General features: G+C 58.5%; 1 protein-coding gene across 1 annotated transcript in view; it reads right to left on the bottom strand.

The window, feature by feature from the left end:
• Window positions 1-14,769, bottom strand: part of TBC1D22A (TBC1 domain family member 22A) — a 263,232-nt gene extending 248,463 nt beyond the window's left edge. The window contains exon 1 of the mRNA XM_068971006.1: window positions 14,576-14,769. Within this exon, the coding sequence (XP_068827107.1) occupies window positions 14,576-14,637 (62 nt within the window). The 5' untranslated portion in view covers window positions 14,638-14,769. The remainder of the gene's footprint in view (window positions 1-14,575) is intronic.
• Between the last annotated feature and the right edge of the window lie 2,528 nt (window positions 14,770-17,297).

Genomic DNA, 17,297 nt, shown 5'->3' with positions numbered 1-17,297 from the left:
AAGAAGTTCACATACCCCCTGATGAGGCTGATGGGAACCAGGAAGTGTCTGACTTCGCCCCCTCCTTTTCGTATGAAAGGAGCCCCAAAGTCTAGCTCAGGCACGATGGTTCTTTGGAGCAGGAACCCACCATCTTCTCGGTTTGCTGGCTTTCCGATTCAAGTTGCTGTTCCTTGTCCCAGCAACCCGTCTGGATTACTGGCCTGTTGAGCAGTGAGCAGTACGAGCTTGGACTCGGGAACAACACGGCAGAGGGGGCCCTGCAGATGCGGCTAGGGGCACACGCCTGGGAGCACAGCCTGCATCATCCAGGTGGGTTCGGTCTCCTCAAAGTCCTCAAGAGGAAGACTGCCCCACCTGCGGTCAGGGGGCCGTGACCGAGGAGGAACGCTCGGAGTGAGGCTGCGTGGCTGGCTGTGAATGCGCACAAAGGGGGCTGTAGTCAAGGAGTGCAGGCAGTCTTGAGAGGCTGAAGAGGTGAGGAGACAGCTTCTCCCCTAAAGGCTCCAGAAAGCCCTGCCAACACCTTGGTGTTCACCCAGGGAGGCCTTATGCAGACTTGACCTCCAGAACTGTAAGGTAATAAATGTGTGTTGTTATAAGCCAAGAGGCCTGTGGTAACTTGCTTCTGCAGCAATAGGAAACTCACATCGGTAGCGAATCTATTTTCCTGGCACGTGGGAGCCTTAAAGGTTAAGTCATCACACTTCTGGGCTTGCCTGGCAGCTCGGTGGTAAAGAATCCACCTGTCCAGGCAGGAGGATGTGGATTTGATCCTGGGTCCGGGAGGATCCCCTAGAGACAGAAATGGCAACCCACTCCAGTATTCTTGTCCAGGAAAATCCCGTGGACAGAGAAGCCTGGTGGAGTACAGTCCATGGGGTCGCAGAGAGTCAGACACAACCGTGCAACTAAACAGTAACAGCCACATCACACTTTTATCCTTACGGAGGGCTCTGCGCTGAGAACGACGCTTCATCCTTACGGAGGGCTCTGCGCTGAGAATGACGCTTCATCCTTACAGAGGGCTCCGCGCTGAGAACGACGCTTTTATCCTTACGGAGGGCTCCACGCCGAGAACGACGCCTTATCCTTACGGTAGGGCTCCGCGCCGAGAACGACGCTTGGAAAAGCCCACCCCACGGCCCCAGTCCGTTCAGGCTGCTGTGACAAACCCCGTGCACTGAGCAGCTTATAAACAACAAGATCTGACGGCTCTGCAGGCTGGGAAGCGCAGGATGGAGGCGCCTGCAGATCTGGCATCCGGGGAGAGCTCCAGTCTCGGTCTGCAGACCCTGACACCCTCTCCTGGCAGAAGGGGACGGAGCCCTGCGTGTGTCACACACCTACCAGTGCTGGCGGGGGTCCCAGCTGACGGCCTGCACCAACTGCTAGATGCCTGAGGGACTCAGGCCCCCACCTTCAAGACTTCGCGGTGACACCCCCGAGCCTTCTCTTTTTTTGCCAAAAACAGTCTCAGCCTGCCCAGGCCGAGTGCCACCCATCTGTTGTGGTCCCGTCTGAAATTTCCACGGCCGTCTCTCTAACCTCGGCAGAAAAGTTTCCAGTTTTCAGAATCCAAAAATCTGGGTTCAAGACCCAACACTTACAAGCTGCTAAGAGTGCTAACCAAGTAACTGCTCAGAGCTTCTGCTTCCTCATCCAGGAAACGGGAATAAGAATGTGTACACAGGAGATAACCTCGGTAACAGCGCTGTGAGCACTGCAAAGTGGCCGACGGACAGTGTTTGCCAACACCAGCAACCAGCCTTCACCTGGACACCGGCACTCTCCCGCGGCGCCCCACGGCGCTCACGCGGCTCTCCGCAGGAGCCAGTTCTGCCTGCGGCCCACACCCTGCAGGTCCTGTTCCCGGAAGTCCGAGCTCCGACCCGAACTGCAGGCCCCGCCCCTCCAGGACATCAGGAAACCCACTAACTCTGCTCGGGAAAACACCTGTGATCACTGAGCAGAAAACGCTCCAGCAAAGTCCAAGCTCAGGCTAAACGCAACCTCACTTTATCTTATTAAAACTACATTTCTGTTTGGTCTCGCACCGTGAAAGAGAAAAACAGGCTTCAGCGAAAGCCCTTTTTAAAGAGTTAAGTGGCAACTAACATACCCACCTCGTTTCAGATAATGAAATCTTTCTTTAATAGATATATTAACCCATAAACTTTTTAATAGACTATACTGCTTTAAAACACTGAAGCAGTTCACTGAACCCTAGTGATTCCTTATAAAATGCAGATCAACGTGACCTAATTCCACTGCCAGCTACACACTGGATCGCACAAGCACCTGAGGGAGACAGGGTCAGCAATGACTGATGCCACAGAGAGAAGAAAATGTTAGCAGATACCTAGGTTTTTCTTATCAACTGAATAATGAATTTTAAAAATTGAAATATATGCATCTAACAGAACACCAGCCACAGCAAACATGAAGGGGCCACGGCCACACGAATCCAGATGGGGAAATCTCACTAACGTGACAGCGAAGCGCTGAATACACACACAAAATGTTAGTCACTAAGTCGTGTCCAACTTTTTTGAGACCCCGGGGACTGTAGCCCACCAGACTCCTCTGTTTATGGAATTCTCCAGGCAGGCAGACACTGGAGTGGGTAGTCATTCCCTTCTCCAGGGGATCTTCCCGACCAAGCATCTAACTGCACTGCAGGGGGGTCCTTTACCGTCAGAGCCCCCAGGGAAGCTCCTGGTGGGAACAGACCCACACACCCTAACTAAAAGTTTGCATGTAGCAACAAAGATCCCTCAGGCGGCACCGAAGAAGATCCTGCAGGCCACAGCTAAGACCCAGGGCAGGCAAAGTAAAAAATCTTTTTAAGTGAAACTTGAAAAGGACTAACTTGTTACCAGCAGGCAACAGTGAGGACCAGGAGCGGTGTTTTCTGGGTCCCATCTGTCAGCATCCTGAGGGCCACAAACGTCCCGAGCACCCAAGAAGGACTCGCAGAGGGAAGAAGAAATGAGGGAGAACTGCCGAAGGTCCCAGGTGCCAAGCCTGTGATGGAACCGAGGCTCCCGGCCAGACGAGAGGGCAGGGTCTAGACAGAGGACGGCACAGGGCGGGGCAGGGAAAGCTGGCAGAGAGGTGCCCGCCACGCCCTGAAAAGGGCCCCAGCCAGAAGGGCCCCCACGAGAGCCCCACGGCCCCGTAAAGGCCACCTCTTCTGCGTGGGGCACAGGAGGTGTCGCTAAAGCGCCCCCACTAGAGGGGCAGACAGACAACAGGGAATGGGAAGAGCTGAGGTTTAGAGCAAGAACCCGAAGGGGCGCTCCCGGGTGGACGGGGCCCCAGAGGAGGACAGGCTGGAGACCTGGGCTGGCGCCAAATGTCCGAAACAGACAGGCCCCGGGGCCAAGCCCCACTTCCCAGGGTCTGTCCCGGCTGCCTTTGCAGTTTGGGTCTGCTGCTACTGCTAAGTCCCTTAAGTCACATCTGACTCTGGGCGACCCCACAGACGGCAGCCCACCAGGCTCCCCGTCCCTGGGATTCTCCAGGCAAGAACACTGGAGTGGGTTGCCATTTCCTTCTCCAATTCGTAAAAGTGAAAGTGACGTCGCTCAGTCATGCCCGACTCCTAGCGACCCCAGGGACTGCAGCCTACCAGGCTCCCCCGTCCATGGGATTTTCCAGACAAGAGTACTGGAGTGGGGTGCCATTGCCTTCTCCACAGCTTGGGTCAGGAAAGCTTTTTTAAAAAACTCAGTCAGGGACTTTCCTGGTGGCTCAGTGGTTGGGAACCCACCTGCCAATGCAGGGGATCCCTGGTCCGGGAAGACCCCACGTGAAAGGAGCCCAGGCGCCACAGCCCAGGCGCCACAGCTACCAACGCACGCGTCCCAGTGCCTGTGCCCTGCAACGAGAGGAGCCCCCGCTCTGCAACAGACACCAGCGCAGCCTCCAGATCCAGACAGACGGACTAAGGGCTGTCTGAGGGCCTGCCCGGGGACACCCTGCCCTGGGACACCCTGCCCTGGGAGCGGCCTTCACGTCCGTCTAGAGGGCGCCACGCAACAGCGCCGTCTCAGCCGGTCATGAGCCACCTAGAGGCCGCCCCTCTCGAGCCGATCAACACGCCCCGCTGAGCACCTGCTCCAGGCCGGCCCGGCTGGCACTGTCAAGATGCCAGGGGTGCCGCTCCAGGCACGCGGACGCGGGAGGAGAAGGTAGGAGACGAGCCTCAGCGGACAGGGCTGAAGGCAGCAGGCCTCGCGGCGGGACGAGGTGACTCCCTCCTGCGTGTCCCAGCAGACTTCTTTCTGGTCTGAACTTGGTCCCCCTACCCCAAGGCCCCGGCCTTGAACAGAACTGACGGGACAGCACCCGAACAGCCTCTTGCTTCTGTTAACTAAAGGCTGAAGAGCAGAGGGTGAACAGTCACGAATGACACGGTGAACAGCAAGAGGAAATGAAGGGGTGAACTCAAGACGCGGCGGCCTGAGCGTCATAAAATAAATGAAAGGTTACACGGCCACACCTACGACGAGCTGCCTCCCGTATTCCAGACTCGGAGTAAGCAGGCAACCCGTGCGGTGACCCGGTGTACAGCTCATCAACGCCTCCTCCGCGAGCAGAGCCGTCACGCAGGGTCTCCTCTGGGCTCAGTAGCAGTTTTCTGAAACATGAACTAAAGGAGTGATGATTTACCATCAGGCTCATTCCAGCCACAGCCATGCTCCCCGGATTTAGAGAATATGCTCAGAAGGAGCAAGTTTCCCAAGGAAATTAACTTTAGAGGGCCTCAGAGGCAAATGCACGGAGCCCGTTATGACGACAGCTCACAGCTCCACCTCCCCTCCTCCCAGAGTCGCGTGCAGGCCCACGCGGCCCCCCAGGACCCACGCCGCAGGGCTCCAGGCTGTCCCACCGTCAGCACCCACGCCTGCCACTCAGCGGTGACAGCCGCCCAGTCCCGCAAGCTCTCAGCCGCCTCCTGTCCCCGCCCGGCCACCAGCTCCCCACTAAAGGGACTGCACTCATCCCCTGTCACACTCCTGGGGGCCCGGGAGCCGACAGATGGGCAGCTACTGAGCCAGCCAGCAAGCCACTTCACGGATGGCTCCAATACGTCTTAGAAATGAGGGCTCTGATGATATACTCGTCCCTCCCTTTACGTTGACAGCAAAGAGGTTCCTTCCCCGTGAAAACCCAGTGTGTGAAACACAGCACTGGGAACCGACTGTGCCTCAGTCGGAAGAAAACAGCGACGGGATGTGCTCACAGAGCACAGCCTCTGTGGTGTGGCCCAGGGGCGGGCAGGGCACGCAAGGGGTGAGGCGGTCGGCAGGGACAGGACCCGCCAGTCCAGGACGGCGCAGCGTGCGCTGGACTCAGGGGGACTCGACTGCAGACCTGGAAGCTGCTAAGGGTAAACCTCACACGTTCTCGTCACAAGGAAAAAGCCTGTAACTGCGTGGTGACGGACGTTAACCAGACCCACTGGGTCATCTGGTAACCTGTACATATGCTGAGTCCTTACGTTACACACGTGAAACTAATATGTTAATTATGTCTCAAGAGAAAAGCAAGGAGGGGCCTCCCTGGTGGCTCAGGGGTAAAGAATCTGCCTGCCAATGCAGGAGACGTGGGTTCGATCTCTGGTCCAGGAAGATCCCACGGGCCACAGGGCAACTAAGCCCGCGCACCCCAACCACTGAGCCTGTGCTCTGAGCCCGGGACCTGCCTCAACTGAAGCCCACGTGCCCAGAGCCCGCGCTCCCCACCAAGAGACGCCACCGCCACGAGGGGCACGCTCGCTGCAGCGAGAGCAGCCCCCGCCCGCCGCGAGAGAACGTGCGGGCGCAGCGAAGACCCACTGCAGCCAGAATTCCAAATGAGAAATGAAACAACCCCGGGGGCTTCCCTAGTGGCCGACGGGCACCACGCGGAGCTCCCAACACAGGGCTCGATCCCTGGTGGGAGAGGAACTACGATCCCCACACACCATGCAGCTCCGAGAAAAGACGGATGAACAGGGCTGTGGAGGGGAAGCCTTCTGAAATCACCAGGGGAAAGGCCAGCCCAGCAGCCGGCCGTCACCACCCCCCTCATCCCCGCTCCTCCCGACTCTGCTCCAGACTCGCACTGCGCCCTCTCACCTCTCCGGTCTCCGGCCAGCCCATCCGGACGATCCGACTCCTCTGTGGCTCCCAAAGTCCCACGCTGCACCCGCCTTCTTCCCAGCGCGGGAAAGCACACCCATCTCCCGTGAACACGCACACAGCTGCCTCCAGGCTGAACCACCTCCGGCTCTCGAGCACACATGCGCCACCTCACGTTAAAGGGTCTGTCACAAAAATCAGCCTTGCCCCCACCGCCAGGCCTCACACCCATCCGTGGTGACCCGTGCCCCGCCAGGACATCACTCTCTGCAGGCACACAGGTGAAACGCATCAGGCTCGCCCACCTGAGCAACTTCCTGCCAACCAGCGGCTCCTGGCTCCCCCTGGAACCCACCTGCGGGGTCTAGCGCCCCACACTCACTCCTTCTGAGACATCCTCTCCAAGAACACTGACCCAGAGACCACCCTCGCCGCCTCCTGGAAGCCCACCACGTTAAGTGGGTCTCCAGGTCCACCAGGACCTCCAAACCCCGCCCCCACGTCTACGCCCAGCCCAGGCCGCCATCCCCACCAGGGAGCCCAGCCCTGGCCTCCAGGGCGGTCAGGCAGCTCTCCCGCCTCCCGTCTGCCAGGTCGGTATGCGGCCCTCGGGGGACACTCGGACTCTCCGTGCCCACCCTGGCCTGCTCGCCACCCCCTCACCCACACCGCCCAGGGCCTCTTCTGTCCCTCCGCTGCCCACACTGTGTCTCCGAGGCTAGCAGACGTTCACGGGAAGAAGGCTCGGGGCAAACCCGCCCATGAAGAGTGCGAGGGAGCGGGGAAAGGCGGATGTGGCCACGGGCGCATCTGAGGAGCGCGGAGCTGAGCGGTCTGACCCCACAGCACAGTCAAGCACGAGGGCGCAGAGCACCGCAGGGCCACCGCCGTCCTCTGCCGGCCCCAGTGAGCTGCGGACCCCAGGGGCGGAGGGGCACCCAGGGACGGGCCCTTGGCGATCAGGGCACTTATGCGGTGGGAGCCCAGGAACGCAAGGGGCAGCATGGCCAGAAAGGGCCGTGCCCTCGGCCGAGAGGCCTGAGTCCCAAGCCAGCTGGCGCCCGGAGGGGCTACCCCAGGGCCCCGGGCCCAGTCCATGCTAGTGATCCCCTGAGTTCTCGTGACTCTGGCAAGAGGACCCACGACTGTTCTAAACTAGACTCACCCACAGCTCCACACACCCCCTCACCTGCAGCGCTTGGGCTGGAATCCCCCCAAAGAGGAACCAGCATCAGAGAGAGGGAACAGGAGAAAGGGCACTCAGCACCGAAGTTCCCTGTAGCGCAGCCCGGGATGGAAAAGCCCAGGCTGCCCGTCCCTCGGGGCCTCCTGCTTCTCTGTCTCCCTTCTGTCGGGGGGAGGGGCCTAGAAGCTGCCCCCTCACCCCTGGAGAACTGAGGGAGACTCCCACCCTGGAGAGAGGAAGTCAGCGGGCAAGAGACCAGGTCCCAACCCCAGCCTGGGGCCAGGCCATCACGGACCGCGCAGCATCCCGCTGCCCCGAGGACCACAGCCCGGCAGAGGAGGCGCTCCGGGGGAGCGCGCTGCAGGGAGGCAGCACTTGGTCCACGGCTCTGCCATCCCCCGGGGCGCAGAACCAACACTTGCCTGGGGACACGGTTCCCAGCCACTACCCCCGACTCCTCCCCAGGGAGGGCCAGGCACTCAGTCCCAGGCACTCCTCCTGCCTAGCATCCCCTGTGCAGCCAGCCTCTCTGAGGCTGGGACCCCACTGCACCCAGAGAGCCCACGAGCCAGTCCTCACGCGGCCGGTGTTCAAAGGAGGAGCGGGCAAGCCCGGGGACAGGGAAGACGGAGCGGCACGGTGAGGGCGGGCGTCACTCCCAGCCTGGGTCACTGAGCCCTCCTCATCTGAGCTGATCTCAGCCAGGCGGGGCTGCCCCGACGGAGGCAGGGAAGCGAGATGTGGGGAGACGTGGGCCCGGCGCCTGGCCTGTTCATCTCCACCCACAACCTCCGCGGGCCTTCACAACGCTCGGAGGAGAGAAATAGTTCCTCCAGCTCTTGTTTTTAAAAAGTTTAAAAAAGAATAAGTCCAAAATCATCAGGGACTTACTTTTCTCTAAGTCACTCTTGTACTCATCTAAAAATTAACCCCAAAGCACCCAGATCTCCTACATTAGACAGAAATGTAAGGGCTGGGGGCGGGGGCGGGTGGGTGCGATTTCACTTTAAACTTAACTGTTTCAGAATGTCTCCAGACAAAATAAAAGGCATTCAATAAAATAAAACAGGACCACGGGAAAACCGTATCTTTAGCAGAAGCCCACCCTCAGGTGTGTCCACGGAGCTCATCAGAGCAAGACCCCCTCCACTCACGTCGGGGGTGGGGGGCAGGCCAGAGAAACCCACTCCCCTAAAACACAAAGTTGCTGCCAGAGCGCAGACTCCCAGGCTCCCTGTGACAGGAAAACAGGAGCAGACGATCTGAACAGCCGCTCTGAGAGCACAGCAAGAAAACCACCTTTATAAAGACACAGCCCGGGGGGCTGGGAGACAGCAGCTGGGAACCCCTGAGGAGACAGGCAGGGCCTCCCCGTGGCTCCTGGACCCCAGAGGACACAGAAGACCCCTCCCAGCTCAGTCCCAGGCCCTGAGGAACGAAGACGCTTTGCAGAGATTACCAGCGAGGGCCCAGACCGCCCAGCCTCTCCAGCACATCTCCCCGACCGCCCCCACGGGGCTCTCCTGTGGCTGCGGGAACAAATGACCACGAACTTGCCGCCTTACGACACACAGCCGTCATCCCAAAGCTCTGGAGGTCGGAGGCCGGCACGGGTCTCCCAAGACTAAAGTCATTCCAGAGGCGACCGTGGGAGACCCATCTCCCGCTCACCCGGCTTGTCGGTAGAACTCAGTTTCAAGCGGGTGCAGGACCAAGGTGCCCACCTTCCCGCTGGTCGACGGCAGAGGCAGCCCCCACGAGCCCTGCCTCGGGGCCCCCTCCTGCACCCTCAAAGCCAGCAACTGCAGATCAGACGGAGCCACGCGCCCCATCTCCGACGCCTGTAATAGCTGCTGGGACTGCAGTGGGTCCCCCGGACGCTCCAGGACAGCTTCTCCATCTCGAGCGCAGCTGACGAGCGACCGTAATTCCACCTACGAGCCCGACTCCCCTCTGCCAAGGAACCGACGCTTCACAAGCTCTGGAGAGGAGGACGTGGACATTTTGGTGGGGGGCCGGGAATCATTCTGCCAACCACACGCACCCCCTCAGGCCAGAACCCTAGGGGTCACCCCAACCCCCAGCACCCCGTCCATCAGGGACCCCTGCAAAACCTGTCACAGCCTAGGCCCTGAGCCTGCTCTCGGGAGGACGATGGGGCCTCACCGCTCAGTGATGGGGACCAGGACCCAAGTCCTCTCCAGGCCCCACTCACCCCCTCCTCACTTCCGCCGCCGAGTCTCCCTATAGCAATGCTCTGACCCTGACCCGCACCTCTGCGAGGCAGGCTGGCCCCTCCAGCCCCGGGTCCCTGCTTAGACAAGGCCTCCGCCGGGGGCCGTGGCATTCTGTGGACGCAGCGCCCACTGTCCTGCACCCATCGCCAGGCTGCGGCGGGGCGACCCTGCAGACTGTGCGTCTGGTGCTCACCGGCCCCAAGGCCCACGTCCCTCTGCTCAGCGCGGTCCCTGGCACACGGAAGATGCTCCCCGCGCCGCTTTCTGAATGAGTTACCCACTCCTCCCTGCAACTGCGGTGGCCAGTGGGGTGACAGCGGAGCCGGCTGGCCAGTTCACTCAGGGGCCCCTCGTGGCTCTGAGCACTGAAAGCTGACGGCCGCCAGAACCAGGATGCTGAACCGCCTCCCGGTCCGGCCCCACCAGAGCACCACGGCCTTTCCACCCGCAGTGGGGGCCCTGAGCACCACCCCTCCACTTACAGACGTCGCCCTGCACAGTCAGCAGACCACACGCCACGTGGCACGCAAGGGGGCCATGCCGAAGGGCGGCGTGTGTTCTCACACCTGCGTGCGACGGTCTTGTCATGGCATTTAACGTTAAGTGTGGCAAGAACGCCAAGGCCAATGGCAGAAGCGGCAGCCCTGCCCCTCCTAACTGGTCCCTGCTGCCAGCCTGGCCTCTCAGCCCCCAGTCCACCCACGACACAGCACGGAGGCCAGGCCACGCCTCGGGCAGAGTCCTCCGAAGGCCCCTCCCTCAGAAGGAGAAACCGAGAGCCTCTGTCCTTGCCTCGACCACGAGCCCCGCCTCCAGGCCTCACGCCCCATGACTGTCCCCACACCGAGCCCTGCCCTCAGCGATGGTCGCACACCCCTGCACTTCCCCCTCAGACACACATGAGCGTCGCCCCCAAACCAGGGCCTCTGCACGTGCTCACCCCTCTGCCTGGACCACTCTTTCCCAGCCGCCCCCGAGGCCTGTTCCTGCACCTGCTGCAGACCTTTCTCAGATGTCACCTGCTCTGGGAGGGCTCACCCGGCTCGCATCGTCCTGAGACCTCCCTGCCCCCCAGCCGTCTGCCCCTCTTCCCTTTGTCTGGACTCCAGCCATCGCCCGCCAGTTAACCTGCTCCTTAACGCATCACTCTCCGCCTCCCCGACTCCGCTGCAAGCCCAGGTTCTGCTCTGTTTTGTTCACGGATGCACCTCTAGTACCTGGAACCGTGACTCGCACGTTAATACTGGTTAAATAAATATTTGTTGAATCAGTAAGTTATCAGGCTGTCAGAACGGGTCCAAGAGGCCCCTCTCCTCCTCATCTAAGAGATCAGGGCTCGGCCAAGCAAATATCCTCCTGGAGGTCACGGTCGAGTGCAGCTCCTAGGTCACACAGGAAGACACGCGGCCCAGAACAACAGGCCCAAGGCGAAGGTCAGAGAGATGGCTGAAACCTGAACCACCCAGTCCCGAGTCAGACATCTTCCCATCCTTCATCCAGAAGAGAAGTTTCTAAGGAACCACCAGCCAAACACACAACCTAAGGCCCAGAGCGTGCACAGAAGAGGGGGATCTCCCAGCGAGATCAGCGCACGCGGCATGAGACCTTGGCCGAATCACCAGTCCTCTCCAGGCTCATCTAGGAAACAGTTCGGATCAACCACTGCTTAATTGATTTTGCAGTAACAACGCAAAGATGAGTAAGGAACACTCCCTAAACACTCAGAGCCCACTGGCTGGTGGAGAAAGCAAGTACTTTCCAACAACACTGAGTGTGATGCACAAAGGGGCACTTTAGTCCAGACCGCGTGAAACCAGGCCAGGCTTCACCGGGAGGCACACTGGAAATGAGTTTTTCAAAATCCTTAAAAAGAAAGCCAGGCAAAGGAGAGGGAAGGGAGGGAAAGAACATTCTGGTCAGCTACAAAAGCATGAAGCTGACAGAGGCATCGCACAGCAAGGAATCCACAAGCCCCCCAGCACCACTGAGGGCAAAGCTCAGAGCAGGGAGGGGCGGGAGACGCGGCTCAGCGGGCTCAGGTCATAAAGGGCCTTGCACGTCCTGCAAAAACACAGAGGCTTCTCTGCACAGCATTTCCGGGAAAACCACCACGCCTACCTCAGCGAGGCCCAGAGTGTGCTTGGAGGACAGAGGGCGTTTTATAAATTCTGAAACACCAGCGAGGGACTTCCCCAGCAGTCCAGTGGTCAAGTCTCCACCTCCCAACGCAGGGGATGCGAGCTCGATCCCTGGTCAGGGAACTAAGATCCCACGTCTCTTGGCCAAAAAAAAACATAAAACAGGAGCAATATTGTAACAAATTCAAAAAAGACTTTTAAAAATGAAATAAACCACCAGGGAGACAAACGTGTGCAGAGCGGTAGGAAGAGGGCCTGGCACACGGTGACTGCAAGATGAACATCAGCCACTGCTGTCAAGGAGCTGTTCATCATAAAGGGCTGTGCGGTACAAAGAGCCTTTAACAGCTCTGTATTTTGTGGTGGGTGTATTCTTCCACCTTCAGGTTTCTGAGTTGGGGCCCACACTCAAAAAAAAGCTAATTACAGGGCCCACCCACAAGAGCTGACACAGCGGCTAGAATCGGCGGGGACCTGGCCACGAGGTGCTTGGGCAGGTGAAGCAGTGCGCGGCCAGCGACCCCCAAGGGAGGGCCACGTGCTGACGGGGAGCCGCACACCCCCGAAGCTCCTCCCGCCCGAAACAGCAGCGCTGCCAGAGGCGAGGCCGCAGGGGGCATGGGGCCCAAGATGGCCCTGCAGGCCTCCCCTCACGGGCCGGCCTCCACGGTGCCGGCAGCGGCGGCTCACAGACCCCACTCTGAGTCTGGAACGATCTCAGGGAGCTGCTCTCAACAGTGCCTCTGCACGGCACAGACTCAAAACCCCAGAGCAGGCCAGGCGGTCTCTGGCGATGCAGGAACCACAGAAGAAACCCGAGGACAGCAGCAGGCTCCCGTGGCCGCCGCAGCTGGGCACCCCAGACCCGCCGGCTGGAGACGGTTGGAGACCCCAGGGACGTCCTGCCCCAGAGCTGGGGGCCAGAAGGCCAAAGCCACGGTCCCGCCTGGGCCCCGCCTCTCCCAAGGCTCTGCGAAAGGATCCCTCCCTACCTCTTCTAGCATGTACTGGCTGCCGGGAATCCGCAGCTTCCCTGGTTTGTAAAGGCATCACTTCAATCTGCCTCCACCATCCGTGCCATCCTCCCTACACCTGTCTCTCTGGGTGCAAATTTCCCTCTTCCCCTAAGGACACCAGCCATTGGACTCGCGCTCTCCCTAATCCAGAATGGCCTCATTTCTCATTTTAACTCAATTCCATCTGCAAAATACCTTGTTTCCATATAAAGTCAGACTCACAGGTTCCGAAGATCTGAATTTTGGGAGGGACCCTATTGAACCCAAAGTAAAATTAAAAAAAAAAAAAAGTAAAGGGAAGTCGCTCAGTCACGTCTGACTCTTTGCGACCCCGTGGACTGTAGCTTACCAGGCTCCTCCATCTGTGGGATTTTCCAGGCAAGAGTACTAGAGTGGGGTGCCACTTCCTTCTCCAGAGGACTTTTCCAACCCAGAGATTGAACCCGGGTCTCCTGAGTTGCAGGCAGAGGCTGTACCATCTGAGCCACCAGGGAAGTCCCACTGAACCCAAGATAAGGACAAATACCCAAGAGACACAGTTATGGATCCAAAGGTTTATTCACCATTAGAACTAACACAGAAGCTCCATTACTCTCCTGCCTCAGTTGGTGGTGAAGAATCAGAATCCATTTAGACTGAGGAGGTACCAAAATCTCAGGACCTACAGCAACACACAACACTGTTTCGCCACGTGGATCCTTCTCCCCGGAGTCAGTGCTCTAGAGCGCCTGCTCCTGTCGCCACTAGGCCCTCCTACTCGCTGCTATTTCAGAACTTCCACGTCATCTTGGACCCTGACATTGGTTGTGATGAAACCTCTGACTGTTCTTCAAGGACCATCCTATACAGTAAAACAGGATCTTTGGCCAACTTTAGTGACCCCTGTCCGAAAATCGCTGCTCTGGGCATACAGTAACTCAGCTCCTGCTAACTCCCAGGCCACTCTGAAAATTAAGCCTTTCTGATTGGACATAGTGTATTCCAAAGTTTATAATTCTATCACTCAAACAATAGTGCTTATTATGCAGCCTTAAAAATAAACTGTGGTCATGCATGATTCTACTTGGAGTTAAGACCACAATTCTTCATTTTCCGTATCTGAGACTTTTAGTTTGCAAACAGGACCGTATCTAGAAATCCTGTAGCTTGTTTCTCTCTAATCTGCGTTCACCAGCAGTTGATTTCTTCCTAAGCATTTTCCGAGTCGTGTCTCCGTTTCCTTGGGGCCCTGGCTGGGCAGGGCCACACATCAGTTACAGGACTTTGGAGCAGTACAGCTTCCAAGGCGCACCCAGGTCACTGCTGGCACTTATTTCCATAAAAAAAAAAAAAAAAAAGTTTTTTAATTTTCTTCCTGCTGTTGACTCAAGACAGGAGTTGGGTTTTGAGGCCAGGAATTTGGGATGGTGGAAATTCACAGGGAGCCTCAAAGTACTCTTCCTAGCCCAGGGCAAAAGCAGCAGAACCCACAGGAGACTAGGCCAGTCGAGTGGGTCCAGGCCACCACGCCCCCTGCAGAAGCTCACCCGCCCCGCGGGGACGGCCACCCGGCCACTTTCCGCGCTCCACCGACTCCTCGCGGCTCCAGGAGAGGAGGCTCCTACGTGCAGCCCCGGCGGCCGAAGAGTCTCCGCAGAAAACAGCCTGGCGGTCTCAGGACAAACACCCTCCCCTCTGGCCTCGCTCCTACGTACAGCCACGGCCACCTCCCAGACCCCACGGTCCGCGCCCCCGGACACCCTGGGCAGTCCCCCCAGAACCCCGATCGCCCCTCCGCACCCCCCGATTCCTCCCCAGCCCCCGGGGAGCCGACGCGCCCCCTGACCTCTGACCCCTGACCCCGACCCGGGGGTCCCGTCACACCCACCTGCCCGGGACCTTGCTGCTGCCGCGCTTCCAGAACTGCTTCCTGGCCCCGTCGCTGGCCATGGTCCCTCCTCATCGCTCAGACCCACGGCCCCGACACCCCGAGGGCGGCCAGCCCTCCGCGGCGGCCCCTTCCTGTACCCCGTTTGGCGCCCCCCTCAGCGATCCCCGGGATTCCCCGAAAATGTAGAGCCGAGAGGTTCTTCCGCCTCCCTCCGGAAGTTGTGCTTTCGCACTCCCGGAAGTCCCGCCCCCGTCCCCGGAGAGCGTGACGCACGACGCGGGCGCCCGGCGTCACTACAAGGCGCCTCCGGGGGCGGTGCCCTGGAGACTGGAGTTGGGCTGCCTGTTAGTCACGACGTCTGGAGACCCCTCGTCTCCTGAGAGCCCCGCCGGGCGGTGGTCCTCACCAGAGGGCGGAGCAACGCGGGGACCGAAGGCACCCGTCCGCGGGGGTGGTCGAGGGTGTGACTGTCGCGCGCACTTGAGGGGGACCGGTAAACACCCGGTGGCTGGCTGACTCCTGTAGTCAGTGGGGGTGGGGCCGGGCCGGGGAAGAGCGGCGGGGGTGGGGCCGGGGCCGGGGCGAGTGAGGGGCTGGGGGCTGGAGGCGCTGGGCCGGGGGCAGGATGGCCGAGGAGGGGCGGGGGTTGGACCAGGCTTCCCGAGTAAGAGCTGCCCCTGAAGCAGGAAGATTCCCCCACCTCAGCCCTGACCAAGGGCGGTTCTCGGCCCTGGCAACGGGCAGGTGAAATACACTCGGGGTTTCAGAGACTTAGTTCAGTCCAGTCGCGTCCGACTGTTTGCGACCCCATGGACCGCACGACGCCAGGCCTCCCTGTCCATCACCAACTCTTGGAGCTTGCTCAAGCTCACGTCATCGAGTCGGTGATGCCATCCAACCATCTCATCCTCTGTCGTTCCCTTCTGCCTTCAGTCTTTCCCAGCATCAGGGTCTTTTCAGATGAGTCAGTTCTTCGCATCACCTTCACAACTCCAGGGTATTGGAGTTGCAGCTTCACCATCAGTCCTTCCAATGAGTATTCAGGGCTTAGTACAAAGGAAGGAATGGAGATATTAATGTCTGTGTTGGTTACACGTTGAAGTAATGTTTTTGTGTGTGTGTTGGATTCAATAAAATGTATTGCTGAAATTATTTTCACACTCCTTTTTTCCTTTTTTTCTTTAAACGTGGCTAACAACCTTTATGGCAGACAGTGAAGAGGAACTAAAGAGCTTCTTGATGGAAGTGAAAGAGGAGAGTGAAAAAGTTGGCCTAAAGCTGAAACTCCAGTACTTTGGCCACCCCATGCAAAGAGTTGACTCATTGGAAAAGACTCTGATGCTGGGAGGGATTGGGGGCAGGAGGAGAAGGGGATGACAGAGGATGAGATGGCTGGATGACATCACCGACTCGATGGATGTGAGTTTGAGTAAACTCCAGGAGTTGGTAATGGACAGAGAGGCCTGGCGTGCTGCAGTTCATGGGGTCGCAAAGAGTCGGACACGACTGAAAGCTCAACATTCAGAAAACTAAGATGTTGGCATCTGGTCCCATCACTTCATGGGAAATAGATGGGAAAACAGAGGAAACAGTGTCAGACTTTATTTTGGGGGGCTCCAAAATCACTGCAAATGGTGATTGCAGCCATGAAATTAAAAGACGCTTACTCCTTGGAAGGAAAGTTATGACCAACCTAGATAGCATATTGAAAAGCAAAGACATTACTTTGCCAACAAAGGTCCATCTAGTCAAGGCTATGGGTTTTCCTGTGGTCATGTATGGATGTGAGAGTTGGACTGTAAAGAAAGCTGAGTGCCGAAGAATTGATGCTTTTGAAGTGTGGTGTTGGAGAAGACTCTTGAGACTCCCTTTGACTGCAAGGAGATCCAACCAGACCATCCTAAAGGAGATCAGTCCTAGGTGTTCATTGGAAGGACTGATGTTGAAGCTGAAACTCCAATACTTTGGCCACCTCATGTGAAGAGTTGATTCATTGGAAAAGACCCTGATGTTGGGAGGAATTGGGGGGAGGAGAAGGGGACGACAGACAATGAGATGGCTGGATGGCATCACCGCTTCGATGGACGTGAGTCTGAGTAAACTCTAGGAGTTGGTGATGGACAGGGAGGCCTGGCGTGCTGGGATTCATGGGGGCGCAAAGAGGCGGACACGACTAAGCACTTGAACTGAGCAGGGCTTTTGAAATCACCTGTGTGGTTTGCGATGGGTCTCCATCGGCCTGGAGACCTGGCCTGAGAGCTCTGGGCCTGGTTTCCGACTGGAGCTGCGGCATGGCTGTGGGGAGCCCCTTGGCAGACCTCTGCCAGTTCTTGATTATGTTCTGACTCACGTTTTCCTCACTTACGAAGAAGTAACCTTGATTCAGTACCTGCTGTGCAGAGGGCATTGGTAGGTGCTATGTGTGTATTAATCATATGGCAACCAGTGCCTCAGGAAAGGCCACCCGGGCCTGCAGAGCAGAGTGGCTCTCTCAGTTCCCTTGTGACCCCCCGAGTTTCCTGTCTTGCAGCAGCAAGGCTTCCCACTTTCCTCGTCCCCACCCTGCAGGTTTAGTGGGTGCGTGTTGGTGATGTCCCTTCACACGGAGCTTGCAAGACCTGCCAGTCTTCTGCTCTCTCAACGTTTGTTAAAGGGATGGCAACCATGCGAACTCTGCAGGGATCCCCTCCTGTCACAGCCGTAGCATCTCCCTGAGGCA

The sequence above is a fragment of the Capricornis sumatraensis genome, chromosome 4 (assembly GCF_032405125.1).
Source record: "Capricornis sumatraensis isolate serow.1 chromosome 4, serow.2, whole genome shotgun sequence".
In the NCBI taxonomy this organism is placed as follows: domain Eukaryota; kingdom Metazoa; phylum Chordata; class Mammalia; order Artiodactyla; family Bovidae; genus Capricornis; species Capricornis sumatraensis.
This window is presented reverse-complemented; position numbering and strand designations above follow the sequence as displayed.